Source organism: Oncorhynchus masou, chromosome 5 (genome assembly GCF_036934945.1).
Source record: "Oncorhynchus masou masou isolate Uvic2021 chromosome 5, UVic_Omas_1.1, whole genome shotgun sequence".
NCBI classification, from domain to species: domain Eukaryota; kingdom Metazoa; phylum Chordata; class Actinopteri; order Salmoniformes; family Salmonidae; genus Oncorhynchus; species Oncorhynchus masou.
The window spans coordinates 32,159,879-32,179,525 of NC_088216.1; the positions used below are offsets into that span (position 1 = coordinate 32,159,879).

At 41.6% G+C, this 19,647-nt stretch overlaps 1 protein-coding gene across 1 annotated transcript in view; it reads left to right on the forward strand.

The window, feature by feature from the left end:
- Positions 1 to 1,820: 1,820 nt before the first annotated feature.
- LOC135539435 (potassium voltage-gated channel subfamily H member 1-like) overlaps positions 1,821 to 19,647 on the forward strand; it is a 62,966-nt gene continuing 45,139 nt past the window's right edge. Inside the window, exons 1-8 of the mRNA XM_064965318.1 lie at positions 1,821 to 2,240; positions 4,988 to 5,111; positions 6,115 to 6,221; positions 6,342 to 6,470; positions 6,992 to 7,110; positions 8,641 to 8,808; positions 9,079 to 9,303; positions 12,872 to 13,301. Coding sequence (XP_064821390.1) covers positions 2,168 to 2,240; positions 4,988 to 5,111; positions 6,115 to 6,221; positions 6,342 to 6,470; positions 6,992 to 7,110; positions 8,641 to 8,808; positions 9,079 to 9,303; positions 12,872 to 13,301 — 1,375 coding nt within the window. The 5' untranslated portion in view covers positions 1,821 to 2,167. The remainder of the gene's footprint in view (positions 2,241 to 4,987; positions 5,112 to 6,114; positions 6,222 to 6,341; positions 6,471 to 6,991; positions 7,111 to 8,640; positions 8,809 to 9,078; positions 9,304 to 12,871; positions 13,302 to 19,647) is intronic.

The window sequence follows — 19,647 nt, forward strand, 5'->3', positions numbered from 1 at the left end:
CAAAGCTTTTCAGCATTTCAACGTAGGCTACTTTTGACTTAAACGTTATGCAAATAGAAACAACTCTACGTTTGTAACGATGGCCCCATAGTAGGCTAATGAGAAGTAGAATATAACCCAACCGTACAAAATAAAATGCGAAATAAAATAACCAGTCGTTTGGGTAGCCTCTTTTTATTCTGAATATTGTCCTTGGTTTGCCAGCAGATGGAGACAAATGACCACTAACCTATTTCGAGAGACCACACAATTAATTAATTGTTTATTTGGTTTTCGAATGTAAGTTATTCACTGTTTACTAGGCTCGTGTAACCTACTTATGTTTGAGCGGTGAATTTGAGAGAGTTTGGAGATGGTTTTGACCATTTGGGTATCCAAAATGGGTATAAGGGCCTAATTAACTGAAAATGTCAGTAGGCAAGGCCTCTCAATCCACATTGGTAGACCTCATGCCATTATCATCTGCCCAATCTATAAACTAAACTATGATGCAATTGTTGGTATTAAACACAAGACCCTTTAGATGGTCAATGAAGACAGACCCCAGCAGTGTAACATGAAGGAGGCAAACTGGATTTGAATAATGATAAGTATATAGCTAAAGAAATGTCTATTTTTGTTCAACTTATTATGCAGGCCACTGTAGTGTACCCCATCTGAGCTGCATTTCTGTACAAAACAGTCTTGCTTACATGCACTTTCCTGTAATGTAGGCTTACATCTATTCAATGGCAAAAACATAATATTTGGGGGAGGAGGGGGTAAGTGCACTATACCACCATTGCCATAAGGGTGCAGACATAGTACAATTACATAAAGAGAAACTGTTTACCCAAGATCAGGGGTCTTTTGTCACATAACATAATTGATGTAATTTCGTGACTATGCTACAACTCTCTTCAATCTGAATAAGCCCTATAGAATGAGATAATCGATGTTGCCATATTGAACTCGGGGAACCCACGAGGACTATCTGAAACTATCCTATCTCTCTGTGAGTAACTGATTATATGTTACCTGCAAAAAATATTGTAATTAGATTACATATACTTTTTAAATTCAGGGACTACTTTTAAATTCAGAAAGGATGTTTGTGGGGGGGAAAAACACTAACACCTTTGTTGTCTCAATGACATTCAAGGCAGTACTGGAAACGTTTTTAAGCTTGTTCCACCTGACCACAAGTCAACGACCACTATGATGACATACCAAATGAGTTTGATGGATCCTTTTTGTCTTCTTCCAGAACTCTTTTGGTATTTGTTTTAGTACATTGTTCATATAGTCCCAAAATGTTTTGCATATCAGCAATCAAGTTTTCAAGATCTATAACTTTCAAAATACAGAAATACAGCTGGTATGATGCAAAACATTTTGGGACTATATCAACAATGGACTAATAAAACAAATACCAAGAGTTTTTGGGTGGAGTGTTCCTTTAAAGGGAAAGTAATCCAAAAGCAACTGAAAATAATCAGATTAGTTACTGAGTTTGGTGTAATCCAAAAGTTATTTCACTTGATTGAAATTCTGGACAGGTAACTAGTAACTAACACATTACATTTAGAAAGTAGCCAAACCTACCCAACCCTGTTCCCTCTGTCTCTCTGTGTGTGTGTGTGTTGTGTCCAAATTAGTGGCGTCCTTGAGATGCCAGTCCTTGCGCTTCTGAATACAGGCTACCTCCTCGAATTTCCTACAGTTAGCCTATAAACCCATGTTCATGCATCAAAAAAAAGGCGAGGAGGACGCACAACCAACCAATGTGAAGTGCAAGCTGTGCGTTCTTTTCCACTGCGCAAAAAAATATATATAATTTCCAGTCAGTTTTCAATTTTTGGGTTCCAGGTGAAGGCCTAACCTGTGCTTCACAGCCTAAACGCAGGATTGTGGGGGTGATGGTACCCGGTTGAGGTACCCATGTGCAAAGATGTCAGACGAGAGACAGGTGATGCGCTCTCTGCATGCATCCCGTCTTCAACAGGGGGAGCACAGCCACGGAACGTGCCGGCGAACAGCATGAGGTGAGGGATTCTTCCGCTCATCATATCTAAGCAGAACAGGGACCATGAAAGCAGCAGAGCAGCTGTATCGTCCTACGGATACTTCAGACATCCCTTCACTCTAAAAGCGTTCTCTTCTTACCCACGTTGAATGACAAGGCGGAATGGCAGGTGGACGTCGAGGACTTGTGGCCCCACAAAACACTTTTCTCGAGAACATCGTCCGACGATCCAATGGTAGGAATGTGTTCGTTTCTATTTTGTAGGAAGACACACGGTGGATGATGGCCTATTGGCCAATCATTGAAAAACATGCATTTAATTATAGCCAAAACTCCCAGGACAACTAACCGTCAATTGACACCGTTTTTAAACATGTTTGATTAGCCTATTTGATTTATACAGCCAGCATGCTATGAAAAATAATGATTAAACAATTCAAACTAATTGCATTTAATGGATGTTGTCTTTACAACAAACAACTCGAATGAATAGCTGTCTACCATTGGTATTCCTTACCAGTCACCTTTACTGCACCTAAAAATAAACCAAAACATTCACTGTATTTCACATGATTTGAGCATTAAATAACTAAATTTAAATAACACATTACAAGTGTTTTTCAGATAGTCTAGAATTTGTTTGTTTGTGGAGGCACCCAGACTTGTTGGGCAAAATGAATCCGTTGACTTATTCAGAAAGTGACATGCTTACCGCGGGAGCTTTTGTTTTGGTTCATTAATGTATCTGTTTTTAACACTGTCTTTTGCCTCTTGCTTTAACCACTTTTCTTTTTAACTTTTCAGTTTGGACATTATCACATAGACAGACAGGTATAAACAATGTTTTAAAGTAGTGTCATATCCCCTTTATGTTCTTCCCCAAATCATCCCCCATAGACTTGTTTGTGTTCTGTAGACCCATTTTTCTTTTAATCACATATGTTGAATAGCTTCACCCTCAAATGTTCCCTGCACTTGCTTTCCCAGTTTTCATTCCTAATACTATCCTATGTGGAATATTCTCTAGTAGATAAACTCCCTCCAGTTTCCCTACTACTGCCCATGTTTTCAAGGCGTTGTGTCAGTCTTGTGAAACATTATGTTTGACATGCCCAATGTCTGTGATGGTCTCCTGATGGTCTCATGTTGGGCTGTGTTGTCAATATGTATGAAGAATCCATATTTTCTTAAGATAAGAGCGAGATTAAGTATACTGTAATGGGGGATTTAGGATCAGCTTGTATTGCCTTTTAGATCACAATGAATAAGATGATAGGGTGGACCTGATCCTAGATCAGCACTCCAGATCTGAAACGCTTGAAACATCCATCCCCTGAGCGTGCAAGACCAGAGAGGAAAACATCTTATGTTCTCTCTACCCCCACCCCATTATAGACACATAGGTTATGTATAATGGTACCAAGACCACTTCACAAATGGGGTAGTCCCCGCTCATAGGTCAAAGGGTAAAACACCCAGCTGCTTGAAATGTGCTGGCTCATCACCTAGAACTGGGCCATTTAATGACACTGTAATGAATGTAGTCTTACAAGTGACGCCTGGCGATTAAACACAGTACCTTCTGAGGTCACTGCTACCGCTGTATCACTGCCTACCGAGCCAATGATAGACACTGTTATAATGATTGGCACCACTGCCGCAGCCAATGGTAATGTTAGTCAGGTTGCACTGAAACAGACAAGACCCCATTTACCAAGCTTAAAGTTGTGGTATAATGGATACCGGCACCTAAATCTGTCCAATACTGAATCTGTCCAATACTACACAAGAGGGATTTGTGGTGTTGTATCGTAACCTCTTTAAAGACTGTCTAAGATCCAACTGGTTCGATGTAGTAGATTTCTGTAAATGAAAATGTATGAAATAATCAGTTTAATATTGACCGATAATATTGGCAGATGATGTATTAGTCATATCGGCCTGGGCTCTAGCCATAATAGAACTATCCTTGGTAAGACAACCGTGAAAGTGTTGGATTTTTCACTGTCACGTTTCCCCTCTTCTCTCAACCTTGTTGCAGTAGCCTCGGATTCAATTTCCACAACAAGTAAAACATCTTTGCCAATATGCTGTATATCATCATGGCAAAGCTTCAGATGCTTCCTTTCACCTGCTTCTATAGTGGAGTTCGACATGTATTTCATGTCCAATAAATTCTACATTCACATACTATAGTTGGCAGTACATATTTAGAAGTATGGTAGTATATTAAGTATGCTGCAAACATACTAAAATACCTCACAATTGTAATAGCTGTGTTCTCAGCTGTGTTTTGGGTTGCACTTTATTTTACAGTGCGCTAATTTGTCTGCCTGATATTTATCTAGATAGAAAATAGATGTACGGTAGATGGTAAGTTATTACTCAACAATATGCCGTAATGCTCAGCATTACAGTAATACTTGGTTTTACCTAACTCTAACTTGTTAGCTGACTACCAATTTTGATTAAACATTTATTTTGATATATTTATTTTTATAATATAAGGTACAAAACACAATCAACATAAATATTACAATAATGCAACATCTATGTAAATATACCCGGGTTAGCCAAAAGCTAATTTGAACCCATAGTCCCAGGGCAGGTAAGTAAGGGCAGTTACACAGCCACAATACACATACTCACGAAAACAATACAAAATACCAATACATTACATCCAATAATATATCATTCTAACAACAACATATTCGTAATAAAAAAACTATCATCAACTGTCACCTTACACACGGGGAACCACAGTTAACTTATGTGTATAGCTTTGGATAGATTTGAGCCATGTTTTCAATTTAAATGTAAAAGTACAATAATGATTTCATGAAATAAAGACATCTAGCCTACATCCAGTTACCGTATAACATCCAAGTCAAATAAAGAGTTACCAGACAGTTAATAGTGCTGTAGTAGTTTCTATCAGTTCTTTCTGAACCAGGTTTCATGTTGTTTTCCCTCCCTGGACAGATACCAACTTTGTTCTGGGCAATGCCCAGATTGTGGACTGGCCCATTGTGTACAGCAACGACGGCTTCTGCAAGCTCTCCGGTTACCACCGTGCTGAGGTCATGCAGAAGAGTAGCACCTGCAGGTACTCATGACTGCATTATGGCACCATTGATTTTGTGGGTCAGCATTTTGTTTCACTGACAGCAGTACTATACAGTAGAGTATAAATACAGTATATCTACATGAACATATAAACATATCGGGCTGGTTTCCTGGACCCAGATTAAACCTACACCTGGATTTAAAGGGGCAACCTGCATTTGCTACATCCGTTTTTATATTTAAATGATAATATATACCCATTGTTACTTGAATATAACTTATAGATGCCTCATTAGCTGTTCAAATGTCATACCCCATCAGAACCCAAAATAAAAGCTTGTTTTACTCCTTTGTTTGTAAAGATTGTTCTTGTAAACAAACACTGTATAGCCTCAAAACATGGTAAAAACAATCATTTTAATACCACAGATGGTCAATCTTTGTATCCATAGCGCTGTCCATGAATTTGAGAGTGGTAAAATTTCTCTAAGCCCCATCCCATAGCTTGTTAACCAAAAACAATGGCAGGGTGCCCGCTTTATTGTCCGAACTGCAGATTGCCCAATTTAAAGGCATACTCAATGGAAAATATATAATAAAAGGGATTTTTATTCCAGGAATAGGCTTAATCTGGGTTCGGGAGACTGGCCCATAAACGTATAAACATACAGTACATTCTATACATTCGTAATCATATTGTCACTCCAATACAAATAAGACATAAATTGACAATGTTTGTTCCATGCAAATTCAGGTTATTTCAGTCTACAGCAGTCAAGTGTTTTGGAATGAGAGAAAACGCTATAGGCACTAAGGAATTCAAATTTGCCTCTGAAGTAGCACACATACTTTGTATTTCTGTCAATTCAACATGACATCCGCTGTGAACAGTGCTTCTGCAGATGGCTTAACCATGTTATTTGTGAGCCGCAATGTTTTTCATGAGGCCTTTGTAGCTTGGATAATTAGTTTCAAGAATCTGCATGTATTATCCAGTTTTATTTGTGTTGTATGTGAATTAGCACCAACAATGCCATTTTCAGTTTCATGTATGGGGAGCTCACAGACAAGGAGACGGGTGAGAAAGTGCAACAGACCTTTGAGAATTATGAGATGAATTCGTTCGAAATTCTCATGTATAAGAAGAATCGTAAGTGTTTCTTTGCTCTCTGTTGATTGAATCATGTCGAATGTAATTGCTACATCAATTACTTATGAGATACATTAGAATATGAACAGATATCATGACGTCATTTTGTGTTTCCTACAGGGATGCCGGTGTGGTTCTTTGTAAAGATCGCTCCTATCAGGAATGAGCAGGACAAGGTGGTGTTGTTTCTGTGCACCTTCAGTGACATCACTGCATTCAAACAGCCCATTGAGGATGACTCTGTGAAAGGTTGGAGTGACACTGAATTTGAGATAATCTAAGGAAGATTCTAATGAGGACAGGATCAAGCTGAGGATAGTAGATACAATTGGTTTTGGAGAGCTACAAATGTGGGTTGCTGACATTATTGAGAGAAATACCACAGTGCAGTATTTCACGACTTCCATTTTTGTCTGATCATTTGAGCCAGTAATGTTGGACTTTCTCAGAATTACGAATCAACCACTAGTTAGCTCTTGTCTTTAGGCAGTTCATGTAGACCTGAAAGAGATGGATAGGTATACGCATATGGTAATAGTTCCATTTGCCATCTAATAAGCTATGAAGCATTTCTGCAATACTGAGCACACCTATCAAATCTTTTCAGATTTACAGATATGCCAAGGGAGTAGTAGCCTGAAAATTCAGACTGAATTTAGCTCTGTGTCACATTTGTTGAAATGCAGCATGATTCCGTCTTGATTTCAAGGCTAAAGGGAGTGGATATGGGTTGATTTGGTGTTCCACATTTCTTTGACTCTGTCATTCAGGATGGGGTAAATTCGCTCGACTCACACGGGCTCTGACCAGCAGCCGGGGAGTGTTGCAGCAGCTGGCGCCCACCGTCCACAAGGGCGAGAACGTCCACAAGCACTCTCGTCTGGCTGAGGTAGAGTGTGTGCCTCTGTCCCTGTTGATAAGCACTCATCCGCCTAAGTGTTTCTGGAAGGAGCAACCGTCTCATATTTCCAAGCCCACTTCTGTTTAGCTTCAGATGAAATGCCTAATCCTGTCCCCAAACCCACTCGCTACTTCTGAGATAAATTAAGTGTGTCTTTCAGTTCCCAAGCAGTTGACCGCAAGCCCTTGGCCACCTGGGCAACTGTAACTCTGCAGACAGACACAACTCTAATATGAAGGATCACTCTATATATAGTCCTGACCATAAACCCTTATGGCAGAAGTCCCCAATTACATTCAGCTGTGGGCTTGAGCGCATGGTCGGGGGGCAGGAACATAATTATAAATAATTTGTACACTGCAAATTGACCGCAAGAAGCTGAAACAGATATACTATTTGACAAAGAATTTGTCCCGTGGGCAGCCCATTGGGGAACCCTGTCCTATGACCTTTGCTGTGGAGTTGTGTAACCTAAATGTACATTTACATTACTCATTTAGCAGACTCTCTCATCCAGAGTGACTTACAATCAGTGTACTAACTTATAATCAGTGCATAAAAGGACCGAGATGTCGACAAGAGCAGGATTCAATTAAATCTGCCTCAGCAATGTTTGACTTGTTTACGGACTTGATTATTACTGTACACTCTTTTTACTGGATGGAGCCATCTATGCTACTGTCTACAGTGTATATGCTGTACTGCAATGCTGGTTTAATTGAATAGTCCTTAGTCCTCTGAAAATCGCGAAGGCTAGAAATAAAGCCTCTAGTCCTCTGATATCCCAAGGGGACTGACTGTTTGGGTAGATATCTCCTCTGACATCTTCTGGGACTAGTCCAAGATGTCTTACCACTACCATCTTCTAGCAACATCCTGTTTCTTGAAAAATGGTGGAAAAGCTAATTGTGTTTAGATGGTCAGATAAGGTGCACTGTTTACTAATGGGGAGATGTGATTGCTAGTTTAGGTAAAACAAAATGGCTACCATTTGTTTATTTGTTGTTCCTGGAAAGCTCCATCAATTTATTTAAAAAAATATGTGAGGGAGAGAGGAATTCCACTCTTATTTTGTGTGTTATATTGATTGGGATAGAGAGATATGTCACACTATCCAAGAGATACCGAGAGATTAAATCAAGGCAACACTAAACTGTCTTTCTGTGGTCCAAAAGATGACATAATGTGGTCATTATATTGCCATGACTTACTATTTTATATTATGAGTGTTATGTCAAAGTTATCGCTCTCATACAATAAGAGCCACTGTCATAACAAACTAAAATGTTGTCAAATTCTTTGTGTACACTAAGTAAAAATGCACACCTGGAATGGTGAATAGCAGGAGAAACAAATTACACACTGGTCCAATTCAGTGTCAGCCTGGTGGAACCAGCCTGATCGCGGTCACCATTCTACTCAGCGATGGTTGGTCCCACCAGTCTATTAAAGGTAGCTAGCTGCCAAAACATTGACTCTTTCATGACTCGTTACCAACCGTTTCTTAACCAAACTTAGGTCCTCCAGCTGGGCTCAGACATCCTCCCGCAGTACAAGCAGGAGACACCTAAAACTCCTCCCCACATCATCCTCCACTACTGCGCCTTCAAGACCACCTGGGACTGGGTCATTCTCATCCTGACCTTCTACACAGCCATCATGGTGCCCTACAACGTCTCATTCAAGGTCTAAACTCCATTCAACTACTCACTAACCCTAACCCTTACCTATACCCTTACCCTAACCTTAACCCTTACTCTAAACTCCAAACCGAACCTTAGCAAACTGTTTATTTTTTATTTTTACTCTGTTTGTGTGTACTTTTATTGACTATGTACCAGCTGTAAATTGCCACTCAGGGATAACTTATATTCATTCTCTACTCTACTACTTAAATAATAAAGGTTCTCTACTCTACTACTTAAGTAATAAAGATTCTCTACTCTAATCCTCCAGACCAAGCAGAACAACGTCACCTGGCTGGTGGTGGACAGCATCGTGGATGTCATCTTTCTGGTGGACATTGTGCTCAACTTCCATACCACGTTTGTGGGGCCAGCCGGAGAGGTCATCTCGGACCCCAAACTGATCCGGATGAACTACGTCAAGACGTGGTTCGTCATCGACCTGCTCTCCTGCCTGCCGTACGACGTCATCAATGCCTTCGAGAACGTTGACGAGGTCAGTGGTTTGTTAGTTAACTGGGGTCTGTGTGTTTGTGGATGGATGGATATGGATGAAGACACACAGACAGACACACACATTGTTTTATGGATCTGGAAAGCTCACCACATCGTTGGCTCTTGGAACGCTCACCACATCGTTGGCTCTTGGAACGCTCACCACATCGTTGGCTCTTGGAACACTCACCACATTGTTGGCTCTTGGAACGCTCACCACATCGTTGGCTCTTGGAAAGCTCACCACATCGTTGGCTCTTGGAACGCTCACCACATCGTTGGCTCTTGGAACGCTCACCACATCGTTGGCTCTTGGAAAGCTCACCACATCGTTGACTCTTGGAACGCTCACCACATCGTTGGCTCTTGGAAAGCTCACCACATCGTTGACTCTTGGAACGCTCACCACATCGTTGGCTCTTGGAACGCTCACCACATCGTTGGCTCTTGGAACGCTCACCACATCGTTGGCTCTTGGAACGCTCACCACATAGTTGGCTCTTGGAACGCTCACCACATCGTTGGCTCTTGGAACACTCACCACATCGTTGGCTCTTGGAACGCTCACCACATCGTTGGCTCTTGGAACGCTCACCACATCGTTGGCTCTTGGAACGCTCACCACATCGTTGGCTCTTGGAAAGCTCACCACATCGTTGACTCTTGGAACGCTCACCACATCGTTGTAGCGTAATACATATATGTATATACTGTATTCTATTCTACTGTATCTTAGTCTATGCCGCTCTGACATTACTCGTCATATATTTTATATGTTCTTAATTCATCCTTCCTTTACTTAGATTTGTGTGTATTGGGTATATGTTGTGAAATGGTTAGATATTACTTGTTAGATATTACTGCACTGTCGGAACTAGAAACACAAGCATTTCACTACACCTGCAGTAACATCTGCTAAACATGTGTATGTGACCAATAAGATTTGGTTTGATTTGACACAGACTGTGGAATTGACTATGACCGCTATTCACAACTAGTTTGGGTTTTGGTTCAACAACACAACCCCAAGCTCGGTTTACTGAAGCAAAGCGCCTCTCCTCAGATAAGTTAACTCAAGCGTTAATCTTAATTTACAGCAGACTTCAAGTGTCGCTTCAGTGCTGGGAATCTTCATCTGCACAGATGAAAGCTCACATAGGGAGAGTCATTGTGAGTCCGTTTGAATTATTTGTGACTTGAAATGTCTCTAGGGTTTTCACGCCCATCCATAGGGACTGCTGGCGTTGGCCAAGCTTTCGAGCGATAATGGGACTAAATGCTCTGTGATACTACCAGATTCTTTAGAAATGGCTTCTTGATTATAGTGCCTGGATTCAAATAATCACAGATCACAGATATTTGACAGTTATTTTTGCCGAGGCTTTTTTTTACCCATTGTCAGTTGAAATCCCAGACTGTAAAAACATACTATTACTTTGAATCCTGTTTTTAATCCCTGTAAGCAGGAAGTCGCCCCACTGTGTATGATGTCATATTGCTGAGTATACCTTTAACCTCTGTGTTCACCCTTAATCACTCTACAATACAGTCCTACCCACAGCCAGCTGAGTCATATCAATTTGAAACAGAAAATAGATATGACTGAATAACACCAGAAATGTGCAAGTTTTGGTTCAAAACAATGATGTGGATGACTCTGCTTTCTGAATGGTACTCTAATACAACTTCTCAGCAGTAGAAATGTCCTGCCCTGCAGTTGCCTAATGGTTGCCTTAGAGTTGCCAGATTGTCAAAGATTTAAACACCATCAGACAACAAGGTTGCTGGGGAATACTGTGAATAGAGGCTAAAAAGTCAGAGAAGATCCTTCTAACATGTTAAAAAAGAACACAGGAATTGGAGGCTGGTAAAACAGCACATTTTTCTGATGCCTCTTCGAGACATTCTGTAGTAAAACACACTGGAAGCAAACTTGACACAGAGGCCTTTGTAGGATGGCCCAGATCGTCTTGATTCACGCGCTAGTCTTGGTAACCTTAAAGCAATCAATAGATGCTGCAAGTGATACCATTCTAACCTACGCCCAAGTACAGTATTATCAGCATAAAAATAACTCTGTACTACAGAAGGCGCAGATAAATGTCAATATTACATTTAAATAATGAATATAAAAGTGCTTCAAAGGTCAAACAACAAACATAGTTAGCCAATTATAGCTTAGCTAACAAGTCAAAACACTGCTTTTGGCCTTAAACTTTGGGCATTGTAACTTAGAACCAAAACAAAAGTGCAGAAACCACCATTTTTTCCTCTCCACATCTCCATTGTTATGTACTGTCGTGTTGTCTGCCTGTTGTTGTGAGAAGGGTGGTGTGCCGAAAGATTATAGCACCCCCACAAAGCCTATGGGCGCTGCATGTGCCTTTGCCGCACTTGTCAATGCCAGTTATCATTCCTTTTCAGTCGGTGCTGCGCCTCATATATAAGCACGGTGCAGCTAGCAACCATTCTGCTCCTCTGAAGTGACGGCTTTCAGCACAGTGGCCTTGTTTGTATCCAATGACAATTGTAGGGAGACATTCAAATTGCCACAGGGACACATTTGAGCTTTTTTGTTTTTTTCTCGGCTTAGAACGAAGCAGAGCTTCCTCTCTCCCTTTCATTGAGGAGATGTGTTTATTGTCGTTGAACGTAATTGCATTATGAATGTGTCCCTGGTGAACTGAAAAATTGCTTGAGGCAAACGTGAGCAGAGGCTAGTGAGCTTACATAAACCGCACTGCATTATGTTTGCCTTAAGTACTAAATGTAGATTCACCCTTTAGGGAAGCGTCAGGCCCATGCATTTTGCATCTCAGCCTCTCTGTACAGTATGCCACACTAAGTCTTAAATGTTTTAGGGAATCTAGATTCACACTTCAAACATTTTGACGTTTGAAGACACCAAGAGCTTGATTCAAATTGAGCATACAGAAGAGGGTAATGGGATTTTTGATAAAGCCACATACTAGGGACTCATTCAAATTCTGGAATTAAATCTCCAAATAGTTCAGAAACCTGTCCTCCCTAGTACTCATTCACATACCGTTATCGGAGTAAGATCCTGGAACATTAATTGTGGGTGCTTGCTCTGTGCCCATCTTTGAAAACAAAAGTAACCCCTGGCTAAATTAATTCCGATACTGTACTTTCCAGAGGTTGGTCCAGGACCCAAATAACCGTTATTCTGTCACATGGCAGTGTGGAATTCTTCACTAATCAAGCTTCTGTAGCAAAGTTATGTTTTATAGAAGTAGCATGTTGTAAAACATACCCTCCAGCTATTATTTTATTTTATTGATAATGGCATTGTATTCATGATCATCAACACAACAGGGAACTGCACCATGGTACCAAATCCATATGCAGGATATACTGTACAGTGCTTTAGGGAGTTGAGTTTCACAGGGTTCACTGTTGGGACCCTTCCAGTTCATATTTAATCAATGAATGAAGAATTAGTAAAATAGTTAGAACCATGAACAATGGATAATTGGCATGTTAGTAAAGCTCTACCTTTCATTCTCTCTCTTAGCCTAACCATGTCCCTCTTCTTTTCTACCCATCAGGGCATCAGCAGTCTCTTCAGCTCCCTCAAAGTGGTCCGTCTGCTCCGCTTGGGCCGGGTGGCCCGTAAACTGGACCACTACATTGAGTACGGGGCCGCTGTCCTTGTCCTGCTGGTGTGCGTCTTTGGCCTGGCTGCCCACTGGTTGGCCTGCATCTGGTACAGCATCGGCGACTACGAGGTCATCGACGAGAACACCAACAGTGTGAGGATGGACAGCTGGCTCTACATATTGAGCGAATCGGTGGGGACACCGTACCGCTTCAACGCCAGTGGATCTGGAAGGTGGGAGGGCGGGCCTAGCAAGGACTCAGTCTACATCACTTCCCTCTACTTCACCATGACCAGCCTGACCAGCATCGGCTTCGGCAACATCGCCCCCACCACCGACGGAGAAAAACTCTTCGCTGTGGCAATGATGATGATCGGATGTGAGTAAGAACCCTACCCATTAACTTTTACTGTCGTCAAAGGAGGTTGGTAGGTGGAGACATAGGAGGACGGGCTCATTGTAATGGCTGGAATGGAATAAATAGAACCTCATCAAAACCATGTTTGATACCTTGTCACCGATTCCAGCCATTATGATTATATCTCCGCCCACCAGCCTCCTCTGACTGCCATATTATCTTTATGAAAAATACAACACAATTGACGTTTCATTAAGAAATACCATGCCAGATGTGTCCCTTGCTTCTTCAGGGAGAAGTATTGTTAACAGGCCAGTATGTGTCTGAATCCTTGATGAATTCAGTAGAAGATAGCATGCTGTTTAATGCACTTACTATACAACTCAATCACAGCTAAATGTACCATTAAGTTATTAGAGATAAATCCTTGACTGAAGCATTTATGAACATTGTGACGGTTCTAATCATTTCCCGAAAAGACACAGGTGACTAATTTCACATGGTGCTTAAGGTTTATTATGAACAAGCCAATTTGTTTAATTTTGTGCTGTGAAGATTGTACATATCTAAAGGGGATTTTCAAATCCTTTCATCCATTTTGAGCTGGCACATGAGTGATTCATCGCGTGCCCATGGTTACTGGAGATGCGATTGACACAGTTTTGTCCCGGGTCCTATTGTGGGACATTGCATTAGCTTTTCATAGAACCCTGTTGTGATTTTAAATTGCATTCTCAATTGCAACGCCAGGCCTCAAGATTGAGGAATGTGATGGATTGCAGAAATAAAAATAAAAAATGTTCTTATTATCTTCATTATCTACCTGGAAATAGACATAAAATGTAATAGGACTGGGAAAACTGTGGCAGGCATCATCAGTTTGCGTGCTAGTGTCATGCTTGAAGTTTTCCAGTATAAAAAGTTTGTTTCCCATGACTATGGATGGACCAGTAAACTTCAACATCCCTGTGATGTAACACAGTTGCGAAATAATGAGGTAAGCGTGATCTGCACCTTTCAACTACTATTCCACCCCAGAATGCATTGCTGACCATTTAGTATACATTATGATCCATACTGACTTGTGACTTGGTATCAATTTCTGAGTGTGAATCAAAACCACAAGCCTGGTGTTCGAAGCGTCACTCTCCAACCAACAGACCCTCATTTTATTAGCTTCAATATTTTAATACATACTGTACACTGTAAGGGTTGTTGAAACTTGGGGGGGAAAGTTATCCAGCTCAGGAAATCAATTTGAGTAAAAAGCAACCACGCAATGTTATGTAGTTAAATTATAACATACATGGTACAACCTGAATAAGTAAGTGAAGCGGTTTTGGGATTTTTTTTTCACATCACACAGCATTGTTGTGTTTGTGTTGCAGCAGCAGATGAGTGGGAGTGTACAGAGGTTTGCTCAGCACCTCGGGGAGAGACTGGCACTGCCCAGGGATGACAGTGATGCAGGGTGGCAGGTGACAGTGGAAGCGAGAGTGACAGGGGGGCATGGGGTGGTCATTCTGCTATTCCTCAGTGGTGGGAAGACAGTCTGCTGGACAGAAGCTTAGTCATGCAATATGTTGCCAGTTGAGTCGCCTGCCAGTGTGTGTGTGTGTGTGTGTGTGTGTGCGTGTGTGTGTGTGTGTGCGTGTGCGTGTGCGTGTGTGTGTGTGTGTGTGTGTGTGTGTGTGTGTGTGTGTGTGTGTGTGTGTTATGGGTGGGATTTTGTTTATGTCTTGGTCTATTTGTGAGGGAGTGTGTTGTGTATTTTCTGTATGTGTGTTTGAGCAGTCAGAATTGTGTTTGGGGATCCTTTGCATGGGGTGATGTAAGTTTCCTTTAACAATCAGTCTTCCAGATAGATGACACAGACACGGGAACCTTGGTATAAAACTCTTTAGTAATAAAATGCAATTGCAGATATAGATTCACATACAGAATATCTCAGTAGTCAATAGTAAAGATCAGTGTGGCGAAACAGGAGACAACACTCTTTATACAACCTACCTTCAATCATACCTTAACATTGTTGCATTGGATTAGATACAAAGTATCTAAGATGAAAAAAACATGTCTAGACTATCTCGGCCTTGAGCCTGTGTGACTATCAGAAGGTGCAGGCAGTTCTCAGCCTGGGAACGAAAGCAGTACACTCCATTTACCCAGTACTTTTCCATCATTGCTCATTGCAAGCATACAAAGGTTATCACATATATACAGTAATCATGGCATTGGTGTAGCCCCACACCTGACCCCCAGGGTAAACCCCAACAATTGTGTAAACTGTCGCCATAAAACACAGAGATCCGCTCACCCCGTTGCATTTTGGCGGTGTCCAGAGCTTATGACACGGCGGTTGTTCCTGGCTGTCACGGTGGTCTTGTCTCAGTGCAGCCAGCCGTGTCATACCCTTCTGTGTCCTCATACGCACGCCAACCCTCTTCTCCTGTTTCTCTCTCTCCCACACGGCTTGTTAACTGATTATTTACACAGAGTAAACATTAAGAACACCTGCTCTTTCCACAACAGAAAGATCAGGCGATCCAGGTAAAAGCTATGATCCCTTATTGATGTTAAATCCACTTCAATCAGTGGAGATGAAGGAGAGGAGACAGGTGAAAGGAGGATTTTAAAGCCAAGAGACAATTGAGACATGGATTGTGTATGTGTGCCATTCAGCGGGTGAATGGGCAAGACAAAGTATTTAAAGGAAAATGCATCATACAGGGTTGATTTCTGTATTTTAAAAGTTACACATTTTGAAAACCTGATTGCTGATAATTAAAACATTTTGGTACTATATCAACAATGGACTAATTAAACAAATACCAAAATGTGGTTTTTGGGTGGAATTTGAACGGGGTATGGTAGTAGGTGCCAGGTGCACCGGTTCGTGTCAAGAACTGCAACACTGCTGGATTTTTCATGCTCAACAGTTTCCCCTGTGTATCAAGAATGGTCCACCGCCCAAAGGACATCCAGCTGACCTGACACAACTGTTGGAGGCATTGACGTCAAAATGGGCCAGCATTCGGTTCCATGCCCCAACGCATTGGGGGGGACAACTCAAGGGGGGACGGTGTTCCAAATGTTCAGTATACTCAGTGTAACTGCCAGAGGGTCAACTGCCATGATTTCCATTCCAAAGTACACTGATGTGTTCTTATCTACAGGTGGATGTACTGGCCTGTACTTTGACGCAATAGCTTCTTCTTAAAATATAGTAGCAGTGGTAGCATTTTTGTGAATTTGAACTGCTTTAATAAGTCTGGTTTTAGGATTTCTGCCCAGGTCTTTAAAAAGGAAATAGCTCTGCCATTTGATGTAAGCTGAGAGTCAGCTAATACTTCTCCTTTTCGAGTTGATGAAGTCTTGTTCTCTTTTTTTGGGCCAGTAATGATGACTTGTTTGAACACACATTCAACATAGCAGTTGTAATCCTCAAATAGAATACATTATGGAAATGTTCTCAAAAGAGGAATTGACTAAAATGAGAAAATTCACTTCATATACAGTACCAATCAAAAGTTTGGACACCTACCTAGGTATTTCTTTATTTTGACTATTTTCTGCATTTTAGAATAAGAGTGAAGACATCAAAACTATGAAATAACACATATGGAATTATGCAGTAACCAAAAAAGTGTTAAACAAATCCAAATATATTTTATATTTTACATTTTTCAAAGTAGCCATCCTTTGCCTTGATGAAAACTTTGCACACACTCTTGGCATTCTTTCAACCAGCTTTGTGAGGAAGTCACCTAGAATGAATTTCAATTAACAGGTGTGCCTTGTTAAAAGTTAATTTGTGGAATTTATTTCCTTCTAAATGCGTTTGAGCCAATCAGTTGTGTTGTGACAAGTTAGGGGTGGTATACAGAAGATAGCCCTATTTGGTAACAGACCAAGTCCATATTATGGCAAGAACAGCTCAAATAAGTAAAGAGAAATGACAGTCCATCATTACTTTAAGAAATGAAGGTCAGTCAATCCGGGAAGATTTGTGCAGTTGCAAAAACCATCAAGCTCTAAGATGAAACTGGCTCTCTTGAGGACCGCCACAGGAAAGGAAGACCCAGAATTACCTGTGCTCCAGATGATAAGTTCATTAGAGTTACCAGCCTCAGAATTTGCAGCCCAAATAAATACTTCACAGAGTTCAAGTAACAGATACATCTCAAAATCAACTGTTCAGAAGAGACTGCGTTAATCAGGCCTTCATGGTCTAATTGCTGCAAAGAAACCACTACTAAAGGACACCAATAAGAAGAAGAGACTTGCTTGGGCCAAGAAACACGAGCAATGGACATTAGACCGGTGGAAATCTGTCCTTTGGTCTGATGAGTCTAAATTTGAGATTTTTGGTGTGTGGTTCCCACCGTGAAGCATGGAGGAGGTGGTGTATTGTGTAGGGATGCTTTGCTGGTGACATCAAGTGCTCACCATGTGGGAACTCCTTCTAGACTGTTGGAAAAGCATTCCAGGTGAAGCTGGTTTAGAGAATACCAAGAGTGTGCAAAGCTGTCCAAACTTTTGACTGGTACTGTACATTTGAAGTGTCAATGCTTTCAAACGGTACCCTATTGTATATGCAGATGGTGCCAGGTATTTGTCTATTTTGTCATAGTGCACATTTTCCCTTCTTTGGCCAACTGCTCGCTCAGTGGGAGTGACGCGCCCAAGGGGGGGGTACAGGACTCAACCCATTCTGAAAATAAATATGAGCTAAATCAGGTAGGCTTGGCTGAAGACAATGGGTATTATGCATCAGAATAGTGATGCCAATGTAGTGCATTGAAATACATTTTATGAGCCCATATGACCCACTGATACAATCCTAGTGCCAGTTTATACTGATTCTGAGTTGTCAGCAATTGAAAAATTGCAAAGTAGAACATTTGTTTTGGCGCTTGGCACCCAGGGCCAGTACAGGATGACAGGGGACCACTTAAGTAGGTTGACTGACATCCTGCCTACCCCTAAAAATATGTTTCAATGGAGATTCTGATTCATACAACTGCCACTATAGGCACTCAAGATTTTGACCTTTTGGTGTAAATCACAAGTTAGCTGGTTCAAATCAAATCAAATTGTATTGGTCACATACACATATTTAGCAGAGGTTATTGCGGGTGTAGCGAAATGCTTGTGTTCCTAGCTCCAATAGTGCAGTAGTATCTAACAATTCACAACAATGCACACAAATCTAAAAGTAGAATAATGGATTTAACAAATATATAAATATTAGGACGAGCAATGTCGGAGTGGCATTGATACAGTAGAATGTAAAACAGTATATACATATGAACTGATCAAAGCAGTAAGTAAACATTATTAAAGTGACTAGTGTTCCATTATTAAAGTGATCAGGGATTCCATGTCTATGTATATAGGGCAGCAGCCTCTAAGGTGCAAGGTTGAGTAACCGGGAGGTGCCCGGCTAGTGATGGCTATTTAACAGTGATGGCCTTGAGATAGAAGCTGTTTTTCAGTCTCTCGGTCCCAGGTTTGATGCACCTGTACTGACCTCGCCTTCTGGATGATAGCGGGGTGAACAGGCCCTGGTTCGAGTGGTTGATGTCCTTGAAGATATTTTTGTCCTTCCTGTGACATCTGGTGCTGTAGTTATCCTGGAGGGCAGGCAGTGTGCCCCCGGGGATGCGTTGGGTAGACCGCACCACCCTATGGAGAGCCATGCGGTTGCTCGCGGTGCAGTTGCCATATCTGGCGGTGATACAGCCCGACAGGATGCTCTCAATTGTGCATCTGTAAAGGTTTGTGAGGGTCTTAGGGGCCAAGCCAAATTTCTTCAGTCTCCTGAGGTTGAAGAGGCGCTGTTGCGCCTTCTTCACCACACTGCATGTGTAGGTGGACCATTTCAGATTGTCAGTGACGTGTACACCGAAGAACTTGAAGCTTTTCACCTTCTCCACTGTGGTCCCGTCGATGTGGATATGGGTGTGCTCCCTCTGCTATTTCTTGAAGTCCACGATTAGCACCTTTGTTTTGTTGACATTAAGGGAGAGGTTATTTTGCTGGCACCACTCCGCCAGGGCCCTCACCTCCCTATAGGCTGTCTTGTCATTGTTGGTAATCAAGTTGGAGGCGTGCTTGGCCTCACAGTCATGGGTGAACAGGGAGTACAGGAGGGGCCTGAGCACACAACCTTGTGGAGCCCCTGTGTTGAGGATCAGCAAAGTGGAGGTATTGTTTCCTAACATGGGGGCGGCCCGTCAGGAAGTCCAAGACCCAGTTGCACAGGCCAGGGTTCAGGCCCAGGGCCCCGAGCTTAATGATGAGCTTGGAGGGTACTATGGTGTTGAAGGCTGAGTTATAGTCAATGAACAGCATTCTTACATAG